This window comes from Callithrix jacchus, chromosome 14 (assembly GCF_049354715.1).
Source record: "Callithrix jacchus isolate 240 chromosome 14, calJac240_pri, whole genome shotgun sequence".
Taxonomy (NCBI): Eukaryota; Metazoa; Chordata; class Mammalia; order Primates; family Cebidae; genus Callithrix; species Callithrix jacchus.
The window spans coordinates 87,144,239-87,161,739 of NC_133515.1; the positions used below are offsets into that span (position 1 = coordinate 87,144,239).

General features: G+C 37.2%; 1 protein-coding gene across 6 annotated transcripts in view; it reads right to left on the bottom strand.

Moving 5' to 3' along the window:
• The window catches only part of BABAM2 (BRISC and BRCA1 A complex member 2), a 450,382-nt gene that overhangs the window by 431,380 nt on the left and 1,501 nt on the right, over window positions 1–17,501 (bottom strand). For all 6 annotated transcript variants that reach the window (XM_002757914.6, XM_017964446.4, XM_003734762.5 and 3 more), the window contains exon 2: window positions 14,759–14,910. In XM_002757914.6, the coding sequence (XP_002757960.4) occupies window positions 14,759–14,886 (128 nt within the window). In that variant the 5' untranslated portion in view covers window positions 14,887–14,910. The remainder of the gene's footprint in view (window positions 1–14,758; window positions 14,911–17,501) is intronic.

Here is a 17,501-nt window from a genome sequence, read left to right on the forward strand (position 1 = left end):
ATGCACTGTTCACTGAGTTTCTATATGTTCTGGTACCTAGATAAACACTCTAAGTTCCAGCCAAAATTCTTGAACATCTATGACCCCACACACTGCCCACATTAGCAGAGCTCAACAGCCCACTGCTTACGCCCTTCATTCTCAGACAGAACTCCCTGTGCTGTCTGCACACTATCTTAAGAGGCTTCTTCAACCCTCTGTCAAGAACTGTTGCATGTATCTGCTCAAGACAACCAATGTTCCATTTCTAATGACTTAAAAACTCAAGTTTTATCTGCTAAAACAGCTGGCATCTTCATGCCCATTCATTTTTCAACCTAATCAAATATTCTAAGTTTCATCCACCTGCAGGATCAAAGTAAGCCATAGTAATTTTTCTCCTGCTTCTGTAGATGTGCAAAAAGCAATGAACAAGGATAGAAAATTGTCTCAGAATCAAAATCTCTGGAACTCCCATCCATTTCTGCTACATGATTTCTCTGACTTTTGTTAGATGAGAGTGAGCTCCTGTTTTGTTCTGCTTCCCTGGGTCTTATTCAATGGCTCCTGTTATACTGCTTGCATGGACACTCTTTATAGACTCTCTGATTCTAAAATAACAATGTGACAACAGTAACATAGTGAAATAATGATACATCATACTACATATTATTTATTACATACAGCATACAATAATAATCACCCACCATTGTTGAACATTATGACCAAATACTATTGTAAGTGCTTTATATAAGTTATCTCATTTCAGCCCCATAATTACTCAATAAGGTCATTAATATCATACCCATTGAAGAGAAAACTGAAGCTCAGAAAGGTTATGTGACTTAACAAAGGTCAATAAGCTGTAAGTGGTAAAATCAGGATACAAATTCAGACCTCACTGACTGAACAACCCACACGCTTACCATCACATTATGCTGCCACACAACTCCTCTAAAGATAACTCACCGTGTTCCAACCCCTGTCCAACCTAATTTCCAGCTTCCACCCACCTCAACCCTCCCCAGCTAAAGCTTGCTTCATTTCTTCTGGTCCTGGCTATTTTTCTTTTCTCCAAAGTTATTTTAAGTATTCTGATAAAAGACTGTTGAACTATTGAGTAAATTTTTTCAATGTATCTTCTGATTCTACTTCAATCTAACTTCTGTGTTTGCTTTCATATATGCCAATAAACAACTGAATTACTACATAATAGCAGCCAAATGATAAGACATCTAGTAATAAAGTTAACAGTAAGCATGCAGTAACAAAATGAAAGAAGCACAAACCTTCATTTATACTCATAACACTGGACATAAATAGGAGAGACTGCCATATTCCTCAAGAGGTATATTCAATATTATATAGCAAGTATACTCAATATTGTGAAACTACAACCCACAGGCCAGTCATCTGTTTTTGTAAAGTTTTGTTGGAACCCCACAGCCATAGGCATTCATTTGTGTAATGTCATCTATTTCATGCTACCATGTCAGAGTTGCTGCAACACAGACCATAAGGCTAGCGCGTCTAAAATATTACCATCTGATCCTCTACAGAAAGCTTGCTGACTTTATTATAAAGATGTCCATTCTGTCCAGACAAATATAAAGTTTTATCCCATGCCAAACAAACTCCCAGCAATGAGACCACAAATATTCAAACTAATTATTATAGTTACAATAATTTGTGACTGTACAAGGTAAATGCAGACAGATCACTAAAAATAAAGTTAGAAATAAATATAAGAATTTAACCTATAAGAAGGCATATCAAAAGAGTGAATAAGAATTCATTTTATAAAGCGGTACTGAAACAACTAGATGATTATTTAGAAAAAAAATAAAATCCCATCCCTATATCATATCATATACTATACTAAAACAAATTCCAGATTAATGAATGTCAGGCAACAATAGTAAGAAAATAAAAGCAGTCTCAAAGTGGGAAAGGTACTAATTATGCAAAATGTTAAAAGAATCCATGAAGGAAATACGTTTGACAACATAAATAAATGCAATGCAAAAGGAGAGTCTTTATAATCCCATGTTATATGGGTTTTTTTGATAGGATACAAGTTTACCAATAACCACTGATTACAGTATATTCATACACTAGAATGTTATGCAGACATTAAAACAGAGGCAGCAGCTCTATACCTACGAATGTGGAACAGTCTTCAAAATAAACAGTTAATATGAATATATCATATGCTACTATAGCAATTATTGCTAGATAACAAAGCACCCCCAACTTCAGTGGCTTAAGAACATTTATTATTTCTCATCAATCTGAAGGTTGGATGGTCAGTTCTGCTGGTCTCCCCCTTGGCTCACATGGGCAGCTGTATGCAGCTGACAGGCTGGCTGTGAGACTGAGCCTGGTTGGGATACATGGGCCATTCTCTCTTACTGGGTTAGACTAGGAGATTCCTGAACATGGTAATGATGGCATTCCAACAGAGTGCGAATGAAACAATGAGGCCTCTAAAGGCCTAGACTCTAAGGGCGTAAACACAACACTTTCATGACATCCTACTGGTAAAATCAAGCCAAAAAGCCAATCCTGATTCAAGAGGTAGACTCTACCTTTTGATAAAAGAAATGGCAAAAGTTATATTTAAAGGATAAATAGATAAAGGGAGGCATGATTTATCAGAGACCATTACTATAAAAATCTACTGTGACTAATACTTACATATAAATGAAAAAAGAGGGCTTATATATACATAGAACACCTCTAAAAGGAAATAAAATAAACTGATAAGAGTAGTTGTCTCCAGACAGGAAAATTAAGGAAGGCGTAAGCAAAGACTCACTGTCTACTTATCATCCTTTCATATCTTTTTTTATATGCTGTACATTTATTACTGCTTTAAAAATAAAAAATATTTAAGCACTTCTGCATACTAAATAGATTTAATTGAAAATTTGGGGGAAAATATTTGCAACACATTATGATAAAGGGTTAATCTTCATAACATATAAAAAGCTTTACAAATCCATAAGAAAAAGTAAATACCCATCAGAAAAACTGACATGTGGCATGAATTGACAATTCTCTCTTTCTCTTTCTCTCTCTCTCACATACACACAAACAGAGAAACAGGCAGAATAAAAGAACAATTATATACCATTTCATCTACTGAATTAGCAAGTAATCTTACAGAATTTATAATAAAGGTATTATCGAGATTGTAGCCATCCTCATATACTACTGGTAGGAGCGTAAACTAAAAATGCACTTCTGGAGAGAATATATAATCATATGTATGCTTGCATATCCCATATCCTTACATATAAATATATATTAAATATTAATATATTATAATAAATACATCCAAGTCTTAAAACTTCTTGGCCCAATAATTAAAATTTTGCTGACACATAGAAATATATGCATTCATATGGGCACATTTTATTTTATGGTCCCAGAGAAAGACCTCCAAATAATGAATCTGGCATTCATCCAATAAAAAAGCGAAGATGCTGCCTGATAACACTATAGTGAAGCTCAGTCACTGACAACTCCACCCATGCGCAAAGGGCTTCAAGTTTACATGTTAGAGATGCATTCCTTAACAGACATCCACAGCCAAGAATCATCAGTCTGAGGAAAGCCATCAATATGAAAGACAGAGGGCAAAACAGAGACAATGCAAGGTATAGAAGAATTTTTTTAAGCTATCACTAATATCCTTATAAAAATAAGAGAAAATACTACATTCATGAAACTATGACAATATGTCTGTCTGTTGGGCAGACTTCTGTACCTGCCCAAATTATCAATCAAATTTAAAACTAGACATTTTCAGACTTTCAAGAACTCAAAAAATGTATCTGCTTTTCTCCTTTTCTTAGGCCGCTAGTGGAGAACTCAAAAAATGTATCTTCTTTTCTCCTTTTCTTAGGCCGCTAGTAGAATATATGCTCCAACAAAGCAAGAAGGTAAAACAAGAAAATAAGTGAATCAATACAGGAAGAGAAGACCTAAAATAATAGCTGTATGGCAGACCTAGAGAGCAATCAACACAATTAAAGCAGTTCTTCTATCAAGCTTCCCCATTTCTGCAAATGATATGACCATCTGCCCACTTACTCAAACTAAGAAACAAGAAGTCATTCTTGATTGCTTCTCAAATTCCAAATTCAAAATCCTCATGATTTTCTAAATAGCTTCTTAATTTATTCACTTCTTTCCATTGCCATTGCCATCATCATGTTCTAAGACTCTATCATCTCTTACCTGGTCCACTATAATGGCCAGTTAACTACTATACCTTACCTTGCACAAGCCATTTGCCCTATAACAACTAGTGATTATATTTTAAAATATAAATAAGATCATGTCACTTTGCTCCTGAAAATTCTTCAATAGCTTCTCAGTTCACCCAGAATAAAAAGCAAGCTTTCAGGCCAGGCATAGTGGCTCACAAATGTAATCCCAGCACTTTGGGAGGCTGGGGTGGGCGATCACCTGAGGTCAGGTGTTCAAGGCCAGCCTGACAAACATGGAGAAACCACATTTCTACTAAAAATACAAAATTAACTGTGCGTGGTGGTGCATGCCTGTAATACCAGCTACTTGGGAGGCTGAGGCAGGAGAATCACTCGAACCTGGGAGGTGGAGGTTGCAGTGAGCTGAGATCGCACCACTGCACTCCAGCTTGGGCAACAAGAGCGAAACTCCACCTCAAAAAATAATAATAAAAAAAATAAATAAAAAGCAAGCTTTCCCTCTCACATTCTCTCACTACATTCCAATCACAACTGGCCTTGAAGATCCTTGAATATACAAAGCTTTCTCCTGCCTGTGCACAGAAAAGGTATTTCCTTTTTACATCAAATCCCCCAGCACTTACACTGAAGTACAGCATTCCCCTCTTATCCATGGTTTTGCTTTCTGTGGTTTCGGTTACCCTTGGTCAGGAAAAAGCAATATTTGGTCCAAAAATATTAAATGGAAAATTCCAGAAACAATTCCTAAGTTTTAAATTGCATGCTGTTCTGAGATTGTTCTCACACCTTCCAGCTCTGTCCTGCCTAGGACATGACTCATCCCTCTGTCCAGCATAGTTGTCTACACTACCCACCCGTTAGTCACTTAGTTGCTGTCTTGGTGATCAAACCAACTGTCACGGTACAGCAGTGCTTGACTTCAAGTAATCTTTATTTTACTTAATAAAGCACTTCGGGAAAGCACAAGAGTAGTGACGCTGGCAATTTAGACACCCTAACGACAAGCCATAAAGTGCTTCCTTTAAGGGAAGAGGTAAAAGTTCTTGATTTAATAAGGAAAGAAAAAACATCACGTTGATGTTGCTAAGATCTAACATAAGAACAAATCTTCTATCCATGAAATTGTGAAGAAGGAAAAAGAAATTTGTGTTGGTTTTGCTTTGCACCTCAAATTGCAAAAATAACAGCCACAGTGTATGCTAAGTACTCAGTTAAGATAGAAAAGGCATTAAATTTGTGGGTAGAAGACACTGACATAAATGTATTCAGATTGACAGCAACAGAATTCTATCAGAGATTTCAGGCATGCACTAGGGGTGGGGGAGGGGAGGGGTCTTGGAACATATCCCCTAATGATAAGGGGGGATTACTATATTCATCTATTTCATGATTCAATTTAAATGTCACTTCCTCAGAGAGAGCTTCTCTGACCTTCAATTCTCAATCTGCCCCTCATCAGGGTAATTTCCCTTCATTTCTCTTTCTCAATTAATTAAAAAGGGGACTTTTTTTGTTAACTAAATTATGGTATGTTTCCTAATGAAATGGTATACAACTATTTAAATGAATTTACAAAAAAGTATGTAGAACATAGGGTTGATAAAGACAATTTTTAAGAACTAAAACAAGATGGAAGATGGGAATTTGTCCTACTAGCTATATCATGACAATTCGCAAGACTATAATAGTTAAGAAAGTGTAGAACTGGCACAGGCACAATGAGGCTGACTGACCAGAACAGAAAGTCTAGCAACAGGCCCATGTGTGACATAAACTTCACATCCATGGGCAAGGATGGCCTTCTCAATAAATGAGGCAGGGTCAATCAATTATCCATATAGTGGGGGGTTGGGGGGGACTATATCTCTATCTCACTCCATATAATAAAAAATAAATTTCTATTTAAAGACCAAAAAAGGAAACAGGTAAACTTTAAAATTCTTAAAGATGTGTGACTTTTGGATAGGCCTAGATTTCTTAAAACTCTCTCTTTCTCTCTGTCGCATACACACACGCCAACACACAGACACATACACACACGTACATGTGCACACAGACACATATATTCAACTAAAAAAGAAAATACTATTGAATGTAACTTCATAAAAATCAAAAGTCTTGGACATTAACTGCACTAAAATAAGAATATATGCAACAAACTTTGTGCAGATATTTGTAATACATGTAGTTAGCAAAAGTAAGTATCCAAAATATATAAAGAATGCTTTAAAATCTATAGAAATATATAAACAATCCACTTACAAGATGAATAAGGATATCCCAAAGGAAGAAATCTGAATTTCCAATAATCATATTAAAAGACTTCATGGCATGGCGAGGGGGCTCACGCCTATAATCCCAGCACTTTGGGAGGCCAAGGCGAGTAGATCACAAGGTCAGGAGATCGACACCATCCTGGCCAACATGGTGAAACCTCCTCTCTACTAAAATACAAAAAATTAACTGGGCGTGATGGTACCCACCTGTAGTCCCAGCTACTTGGGAGGCTGAGGCAGGAGAACCGATTGAAACAAGGAGGCAGAGATTACAGTGGGACAAGATCGCTCCACTGCACTGCACTCTGGCCTGGTGACAGAGTGAGACTGTCTCAACAACAACAAAAAAAAAAGAAAAGAATTTTCACCACACTAGCAATCACAGAAACACAAATTAAAACCATAATGAGATACCAGGTCATACCTCATCAGCTTGCCAAAAATATAAGTCTGACAATATTAAGTACTGGTGAGGCTACAAAATAGTAGAAACTCATTTCTGATGGAAGGAAATTGAAACAATCTGGCAATATCTAATAAAATAGAAGATGCATACATCTTAAGAGCTAGTAATTCTATTTCTAGGAATATACCTTTGATTTGTAGCTTTCAAATTTTTTGGCCATCAAAACATATTTTTCATTATGACCCAATATATACATACTCACTTATTTAACTGAAACAAACATTCACAAAACAGTGCTTATTCTTACTGTATGTGACACATTTTGAGAGTTTCCATTTTGTTCTCATTCATTTTTTTTAATGTTGGGGTGACTCATTCAATTGATTTTACAACCACTAATGGGTAAATACACTCAATTCAAAAAACTGTCCCAGAAAATATTCTCATACATATTTTCTTGTGCACATGTGAGAGAAAGTTCACTGTGGCACTCTTCGTCAAAAAAATAATTTAAATAACATAACTGTCAATCAGTAGAAGAATGAATTTAAAATTAAGGACAAATTCATATAATAGAATACAAAATAGCAGCACAAAGTCATAAATACCAACACAGAAAAATCTCATTAACTTCATACTAAGCAAAATGGGCAAGATGCAGATGAATATATATAGATATCATTTGTACAAACTTTTTAAGCATGCAAAATAATACTGTTGAGAAATATATTAATATATAATGAATACATAAAGTATGAAGACAGGCATGGGAAAAAAATGGAATGAAATCAGGGAAAAGTACAGAAAAGCCAAGTGAACAACTAGGTCTAAATTATTAAAAACTGCCCATCTTCAGATAAGATCGTGTGTGATCAGGGTGGTATGGAAAATTAAATTGTTGCCTCCCCGGGCAGCAGCTTCCTTTTAGACACAGGCTAAAGATTCAGACTGCCAGCTAGAGAGACTCATGCAGCCAAACTGAGATCAGTCTTCAAAGCTTACAGCACTCATCCTTTAAAACTGTTCTGTCTATTTAGTAATCAAGTACTTACACTGAGTATCTATTTTTAACTAAGTAATGAAATTCAGAACATGGACAAAAAAAAGCAATAGGTAGTTGTGGGCGGATGAGATGTCACAGCAGATGCCCCAAACACAGCCATGTGCCAGTAAGGTTGAGTCACTGCAAAATGCTGAAAAAAGATACTGAGGCTCAGCTGCCACAGGTTGCAGTGAGCCCTCTCTTCTTTCCTCACTGTTGTGTTTGCCAGGCATCATTCCAGAATGCTGAACAGACACTTAGACATCTTCAAGATTAGAAAAATCACTAAAAATGACAAAATATGCCACCTTACAAATAACACATGCTTGTGATCAAATTAACACAGAGCAAAGAACTAATAAACATTCAGTAAGCTCATGGAATAATTCTCTAAAATTAATAATCGGATCCCTTCACATCTCAGTCTATATTTTACCTACAAGAGAAAATCCAGTATTGTATAATACACTTTACTATAATTTCAAAAATGTCAGCTCATTTCGGGGAATGTCATTAAAAAGAATTGTGCATAACAGAATGTAAGCAATACATTATCAGGCCAATAAAAATCCTTACAAACCACAAGAACAAATCACTCTGACCCCCAAAACAAGCAGTTTCTCAACGACAACATCTAACTCATTCATTCATCCATTCAAATCCTACTTACTACACTACATGTGAAAAGTATCAAGATAGACCTTAAGGAGGTATAAAAATAAACTAAACAAGAACTTGTCCCTTAAGATACTGATGGCCTACCAATGGAGTTTAGAAACATATACATTCTTAAGTAAGGTAGAAAAATCTAGGTACCACAAGAGAAACATATATGAACTGCTATTTTAAAAAAAGAAAAAGAAAAAAGAAATCTTGCTTTGATTAGGTTCTTGCCTGTTTCACCAACCAGATCTAGAATATAGATACTTAGACCTCATCTCTTCCAGGGCAAGTGGCTACATTTAATAACAAAACTGGTTCTTGTGGCCTTTAGAAACTGTTTCCTCATTTTATACCTTTTGTACATACTGTGTCCTATAGGGCACACCTCTTTGAGTTAATAGAAATTAGACATGTAAATTCTGATTCTCATAACTGTGTCTGCTGAAGATCTAAAAGAAAGGGAAATCCCAAAAGTGACACACTAAAAAGAAGCCATCCTTTTCCCTAACTTTATCACTGTTTTGTTACAGAAAGGAGAAATTCACACTTCAGCTAATGGAAAGATTGAAGAAGGAATTGTTAATGAACTTCTAAAGAACTTCCCTGAATCTTTCAGACAAGTACTGTATAAAAGGTTTCAATAATGTTCCAGATTAGCAAGGCTTTTCACATCATTTTATGAATGTATGTAGATGTATTTTCATTTAATTTTTAAACTGAAAGAAAGTAAATTCCATACATATTAAATGTCATTAAATGCCATTTGACATATTTTTCAGACAGTTAGTCCAGAAAAAGCTAAGACTAGGTCAGGCCATGATGGCTCACGCCTGCAATTCCAGCACTTTGGGAGGCCAAGGTGGGTGGATCACCTGAGGTCAGAAGTTTGAAACCAGCCTGGCCAACATGGTAAAACCCCGTCTCTATTAAAAATACAAAAAATTAGCCAGACATGGTGGTGGGTGCCTGCAATCCCAGGTACTCCGGAGGCTGAGGCAGGAGAGTGGCTTGAACCCAGAAGGCAGGGTTGCAGTGAGCTGAGAACACGCCATTGCACTCCAGCCTGGGCAACAAGAGCAAAACTATCCAAAAAAAGGCTAGGACTAGTGGATTCATTTCAAATTTGTCATTGAATACCACCATTTGCTCTTAAATCTTCAACTAAACATTCCGGAATTTGAGAGTACCCAAAAGAGAATCTGTGAAAAAGAACCAACACAACTTTATGCTGATAAACCCAAGTGGTCTCTCAGGATACTGATACAAAAAAATAAGAATTTCCGGTTGATATCGCCTTACATATACCAGTCACCAGTCAACAGTCTACTAGCCATCAGGCCCCTGTCAGGTCTTCAGAACCTCTAAAAAGAATGTCTATGACATGCAAAAAAAGAAAGATTTATTTCAACGTCCTATATATTCAGGTCAATGAACATTCCTGGTTGATGAATTGGTTTTGTTTTTTTTCTTTATTTTCTTTTTAAGAGATGGGGTCTAGCTATGTTGCCTAAGCTGGTCTCAAACTCCTGGGCTCAAGTAATCCATCTGTCTCAGCCTCCCAAGGAGCTGGGACTATAGTCATATACCACCATGTCCAGCTCAGGTTTTTTTTGTTTTTGTTTTTGTTTTTATGACAGCTTTACTAAGATATAATTTACGTACCATAAAATCACTGTAAAGTGTGCAATCTGATCATTCTTCATATACTCCCAAAGCTATGCAACCATCACCGCTATCTAATTTTACAACATTTTTGTTACTCCAAAAAGAAATTCCACACTTAAGAAGTAACTTCTGATTTCTCCAGCCTTTGGCGCCCACTAATTTACTTTCTGTCTATGAATTAGCCTATTCTGGACATGTCAGATAAATGGAATCATATACTAAATGACCTTTTGTCATGAGCTTCTCTCACTTAGCACAGTGTTTTTTCAAGGTTCATCATGTTGTACTATGAATCAGTATTTCATTACTTTTTGTGGTGAAATAATAATCTATTTTCATATACCAAATTTGTTTATCCATTCATCAGTTGATGGACATTTGAGTTGTATTTGTAGGACTTTTGACCTGCAAATACCTTAGTCATCTAATCTGATCTTTCTTTCTTTTTTTTTTTTTTTTTTTTTAAGAAGGAGTTTCACTCTCGCTACCCAGGCTGGAGTGCAATGGCACAATCTCGGCTCACCGCAACCTCCGCCTCCTGGGTTCAGGCAATTCTCCTGCCTCAGCCTCCTGAGTAGCTGGGATTACAGGCACGTGCCACCATGCCCAGATAATTTTTTGTATTTTTAGTAGAGACAGGGTTTCACCATGTTGACCAGGATGGTCTCGATCTCTTAACCTCGTGATCCACCCGTCTGGGCCGCCCTAAGTGCTGGGATTAGATGTGTGAGCCACCGTGCCCGGCCTGATCTTTGATTTTATGGATAAAAAATTGAGATCCAGGGAGAAAATGGAAACTGCCTCTGGCTACACAGACTTAAAAGACTGTCGATGGACATCTGAAATGCCTTCTTTTCCCCGAGCTCACCCCATTCCAATAAAAGAAGAAAATCCTTACTGTGTTTGTTCCTAGCAGTAAGACTCAAGATAGGATAGGTGAGGTGGGAAGGAAAAGAAAATAATAGGATTAGGCACAATCTTGTTGAACCAAAGAACCTTATGAAAAGGCCAACAGTTTTAAACCTTCAAAAACACAGGAAAAAAAAGAGAGATGAGCACAATGCAGACATAAAAATGTTATTTTTAATTAGAGAAGAAAAGAAACATGAAAGTGTGAGAAAATCTGAAAATTACTCTGAAATATCCAGTGATCCATTTGAAAATCTTTTTATTCTCAGACCCGGAAGAAAAATACACTATTTAAAGATCGCAAAATGAGGAAACCAAAGTCAAAACACAAACTGAGAAGAAATGAGCACATTAAAAGGAAGTACATCACTCTACTTTTTGCAGGCCAAAAATTACAGTGAGGGCAACTGGAAAATACCCTCTTGAGATCTGATCTTGATGACTTCAATCAGAGATGAAATCCATCTAAAGAAAGTATTTTATAATTTAGGAGGCTCTGCTCTGTATCTAAATTGTCTATGAGAATGTGGGAAATTCAGTCTGAATGAATCCTATATACAGTCTCCATTTCACAATCCTCACTTCCTACCACCGTTTATGAGCTGGGGGAAGTCTGTCTGAGGCACCAGGCCTGCTACTTGACTAAATGGCAAAACTTCTAAACCAGTTAAAAAAAAAAAAGTCACTTTCTGATACCTGGCTTATCTAAGGATGAGAGTTAATTTATAAATCCCCTAATGTATATAGTTAACTTTTAGAAGAAAAAAAAGTTAAAACGTTTTTACCAACTCCACCAGAGTTCTTTCTACCAAATTCTCTTGCCGCCACAAAAAAGGAGTTAACCTAACACTAGCAAAATGGCTAGCAAATAGTAAATGCTCCATAAATATTTGATTAGTGAAACTAAAGATAATATCAGATGTTTTCAAAAGCATCCTACTATTCCAAGGAAGTGTCTTAGTTTTTTTATCTTACTACTAAAGAACATAAGTCAGTATTCTTATACCCAAGTCTTTAGCTTAGTCAAACAACAGCAAGATGTGTAAATGGCAAAAGACAAAAGAATCTAACAAGGAGAAAGCTAAAAGAGAATCAAGAATACAACATTTCTGCTTTCACTGCTGCTGCTGCTAACACCCTCCAAACCCACCACTATATGCTTGGCTCAGAGTCCATCCCATCACCCAGTGATCCCACAGCAACCTCATGGCACTGCCATTAATGAAGACACACAAGGGTACCATTCACTGTGACAAGACAATGACATGCACATTGCTTTGCCTCCTGCCAGACTATGGGATGCAGAGAGGGCACAGACTAAGGACCTTGAAAAATCAGCTTCATGTGACATCATGATGGACATGTGTGACAAGTATGACCCACAGAGACACTGATTTGACCATTGCCAGATGTCTTTCACAGAGACCATGAGCTCCAGCAGCAACAGCAGACCCAGCTGAGCAGTGCAGACCCAGCTGGGCACACACTGCTCCAGACCCAGCTGGGCACACACTGCTCCAGACCCAGCTGGGCACAAGTTGCTGGCTCAGTTGCTGGTGCCTAATGAAGAGGACAATATTGTGGGCATCCTCTGTGACAAGATGTATGAGTACATCATGGAGGAGGTGGGCACAATAGATAATGGGACCTACCAGTGGAAGAAGGGAGAACTTTGACATGCACTAGCCACTAGCCTGAGTGCCTGCTCAACTTAATCCCACCTGGAACCAGCCCAACCAAGGTAGGGTTCAAGTGTGTAATGGATCTAACTCTTAGAGAAGAGTTTCTGCAGAGACTAAGCTTCTATCAGCACATCTGGCTGCCAGCCTGGGGTCTAAGGCCCTGGCCTGCAAAAGCAGACACCCTTGAAAGGGGCAACTCTACCATCTGGAATCTAACCTGTCCCTACCCCAGCCTTCATCTTTGTTATCTACACTGACCAGACTAGACAATAGTAGTACAGTGTGTGCCCAAGGAGACCCACTAATTCTAAAGCTGACTGCCCCTGCCCAAGCCATGGCAGGTTCTTCATGAGGAGGCCCTGGAACAGGTCAGTGAGATTCCTGGCTACATCTTGGTCCATACCAACAGCTTCATTTGTGGATGCCATATCCAAGAGGGTACCTTGAGCACAGCCTGTGCAAACTTGCCCTAGTGCCCAATACCTTTGCTTCCCACAAATCTCATAGTCCAATTAAATGTATTCCAACTTAAAAAAAAAAAAAAGGCAACATTTCTAGTAAGAAAGTACTCAGAAATTATGGGGATATGTCAAAAGGACAAAAAAGCCACTTGATAGAACTCCCAATGACAAAAAGCTGGAACAATTGAGCAGCCAAATAAATGATAACATTTGTTTTACAACCCACAGAGAAAAATGAATACCTAAAAATTCATACTGGCATTAGTAAATAATTAAATAAATTAAATAACTAAAGGGGAAGGAAGAGTGTTTCTTTATAGTAGAATTCAAATTAATAAATGGGGAGAAATAAGAAAATGAGAAAATGCACACTTATACAAGCACCAGAGGAGTAATAGTTATAGGCAAGAACCATCCATGGATGCTGAAATTAATGGACAAAAGTATGATGAGAAACCGGATATTTGCAAAGTCCAAAAGGATCATTCAGCAAAATACCATTCTTAACAAATTACAAGGAGAAAAATCAGTTAACTTTACAGTGATCACTTAACCAAGTTATCAAAGTTAACTTAGCAGTAAAAAGGCATATGGACATCATATATTCCCTGATCTGATGCACTGAGGATGGTACCACCACACATCTGTACTATACTTGGGAAAAAACATATTTCTCATTCTACTGAAAAGGGAACATTAGGCAAACCCATATGGATGCACATTTTACAAAATAAGTAGCCAGTGCTCTTTACAAGTGTCAAGGTCATGAGAGGCAAAGAAAAACTGAGGAACTGTCACTATTGGGGAGACTAAGAAGAAATGATGATTGAACCCTGGAACAAAAAGGGCACTAATGGGAAAACTGGAAAAATTCAAAGAAGACCTGTAGAGCAATTAACAACATTATAACAATGCTAATTTTCTATAGTGTTTTTGTAACTTTTTGTAAATCTAACTTTGTTTCAGGAAAAGAAAATCTGTTTTTTAATGTAACATTTCTAAGTGTGAGATCTTGCTGTTTCAATCCCATTGTGAGAAATGACCCATTTTGGCTAGCTATTATAATTTTCATATTAAGAGAGTTTACCAAATGATAATCAGATTCAGAATATGTTTGTTGCCAGACTGCGGCAAACATAGTAAGAAAACAAGCCAATGAATGAAAAACACTTCTAAAACTCTCACAACATGCTCTTCCCAAAGAGATAAACCAGAAAAAATACATGAACATTCTGGTCATAAAACAATGGCCCACAACACAAATGAAACATAAAATGTCAAGAACTGAATAAAACCTTCTGAATCAACATATGATGAGATGATGACTTGGTGGGTTTCTGTGGTGGCTAATTTTTATGAATCTGGTAAGGAGGGACTATCATTAGGTAAAGATTGAAGTGGTTCTGGGACATACACTGAATTCATACTGGTACATACCCAGATTTCAAGTCAGTTATCCTCAAACAGTTTGTAGCATCCAGTCCCACTTTTCCATTCCGGACCACACTAGATATGAAAGGGGAGAGCATTGGAGAAATTCGGTTCAAGGCCACTTCTGGGGACATTTTAACTTGACTTGTAAATCACCACTGAAAGCAGAAAAAGGAAAGAATGATGATCAGAGTTTACAAATGAACTAGACAACACGCTTCCTGAAAATTAAGCAGCACACAGGAGCTTCTCTTGCGTCAATAAATACTTCATTTCCCATCTCTAGAGCAGACTCTTCCAACGATCCTCCAGAAAAAACCACCTCACTGCTGCTCAGCTGCTCAGGATAGGGACTACTCCACTGCTTTTTAGGAACAGAAGGAACCCCTGAAATACAATTCCCTCTTCCTTCTCAAAGCTGATTTTCCACACTGCCACACTCTACTTAAAATGGTCCCACTCTGTCTCACAACTGGCTCATTCTACTTTATTTGAGTCCAAGGAGCCTTTGCTAACAACCCTCTGTCCCAACACAAAAACACACACATCACTGGGTTAGCAATCTCTCCCTGTGTGTCCCTACAAGGAGTAAAAGCTTAATGGATAACACCATATAAAACTCTACAGGCCAGGCATGGTAGCTCAATCCTGTAATCCCAGCACTTTGGGAGGCCAAGGCAGGCAGATCACCTGAGTTTGAGAGTTAAGTACCAGCCTGACCAACATGAAGAAACAGTCTCTATTTAAAAAAGGAAAAAAAAAAAAAAAAAAAAAAAGCCGGCGCGGTGGCTCACGCCTGTAATCCCAGCACTTTGGGAGGCCGAGGCGGGTGGATCACGAGGTCAAGAAATCGAGACCATCCCGGTCAACTTGGTGAAACCCTGTCTCTACTAAAAATACAAAAAATTAGCTGGGCATGGTGGCGCGTGCCTGTTATCCCAGCTACTCAGGAGGCTGAGGCAGGAGAATTGCCTGAACCCAGGAGGCGGAGGTTGCAGTGAGCGGAGATCGCGCCATTACACTCCAGCCTGGGTAACAAGAGTGAAATTCCATCTCAAAAAAAAAAAAAAAAAAAAATCAGCCAGGTGTAGTTGTGCATGCCTATAATCCCAGCTACTCTGGAGGCTGAGGCAGGAGAATCACTTGAACCTGGGAGGCAGAGGTTGTGGTGAGCCAAGATCCTGCCACTGTACTCCAGCCTGGGCAACAAGAGTGAAACTCCATCTCAAAAAAGAAAAAAAAAAAACAACAACTCTACAATAAGCTAACCTGCTTGCAGCTATTACTTACTAGAAATTATTTACTGATATACTTTTCTTAATAACCTTTCCATCCACAGTGCAGTCTGTTTATGTGATCCCTTTCCTGCAGGGACTATGTTTTGAACGCCTAGGGTTTAACAAAAATACCTGGCATATGCTAAACACTCAAAATTTATTAAACTTTTTTTAAATAAATAAATAAAGGGACAAAGGTTAGAAAAATATTTCAGTACGGAGAGAAGATAATGTGCCCCCCCAAAATTTGGTAGGGGAACAGATATAGCAAAAATCTACTTAATTAAATTATGAAAACATACACCTATGCAGCTATCAAGCAAGGCAGACTAATGTGGATCTTAAAGTATTTGACTTTAAGGCACTAAATCCTTACACTTAAAACCACAAAAAGTAGAACTGATACATCATATCTAAATTATCTGGAAACTCATGGGGCTGGGGGAGGGAGTATAGGAATTCTTCTTAATAGATTTCTAAATGAAAGCCTCTTCCTTCAGAGGAATAAGTCAATTCAAATGATTGTTTCCTTCCTCAGTTTTAAAGAATGCCACATCAAAAGAAAATTAATTTCCAGCAAGTTACCAGTAAATGATGTTCTGGTTCTAGTTTTCATACATTATACCACACAAAAACTTACAAGTCCCTGCTAAAATAAATGTTGAAAAGTGAACCTGTTTCAGTTTATATTTCAGACAGTAATAAGGGAAGGACTACAGTCATATTTCAAAAAATAAAAACACTTTGACCCTCTATAGTTACGACACCCAGAAGTTATCTTTGATATTAACACCTTTATACTCAAACTTCAGCTCCAAAATCCTTTCTGTAAAATATAAAACAAGCTCTTCTTCTTAACAGATGACCCCCAACTATTCTCTCATTCAAAGACTAAACATCAAACACTGTACCATCAATCATAAAAATCATGTACTTTTAAATCACTTTATGACTTATAAGGACCATCCATATACATTATTGCAGTTGATCTTCACAAGCCTGGGGTAGTAAAGAAAGTATTTTAATTCCCATTTTGCAGATGATATGGGTAATTATTATAATTTGATTGTGAAAAGTGTATTAATCCACATCATAATTTTGAAGCCTGTTTTTTCTATTCTCCAACATTTCCACCTTTATTTCTATGTCACAATTCTTGAAGGGATGCTTATCAAAATCATATGCTAAGCTCAAATATAACCATCTTTTAAAAAAGCAAAGGGGTCTCACCTATATTACAAAATTGTTCTTCTGTTTTTTTCCCACGGTACCTATTATTATTTTGTCTGTTTCTACAAAAGAAGGAAATAGAAGCAATATATTCTAAATACCTACTCACTATCAGGCATTATATTACTCACCTCTATCTGTAATTTCATTTACCTCCCCACAACTCTGTTCCCTGAGAACAATAATTGTTCCCATTTGACAAATGGAAGCTAAAGAAAACTTGACAAATAAAAAATTAAACC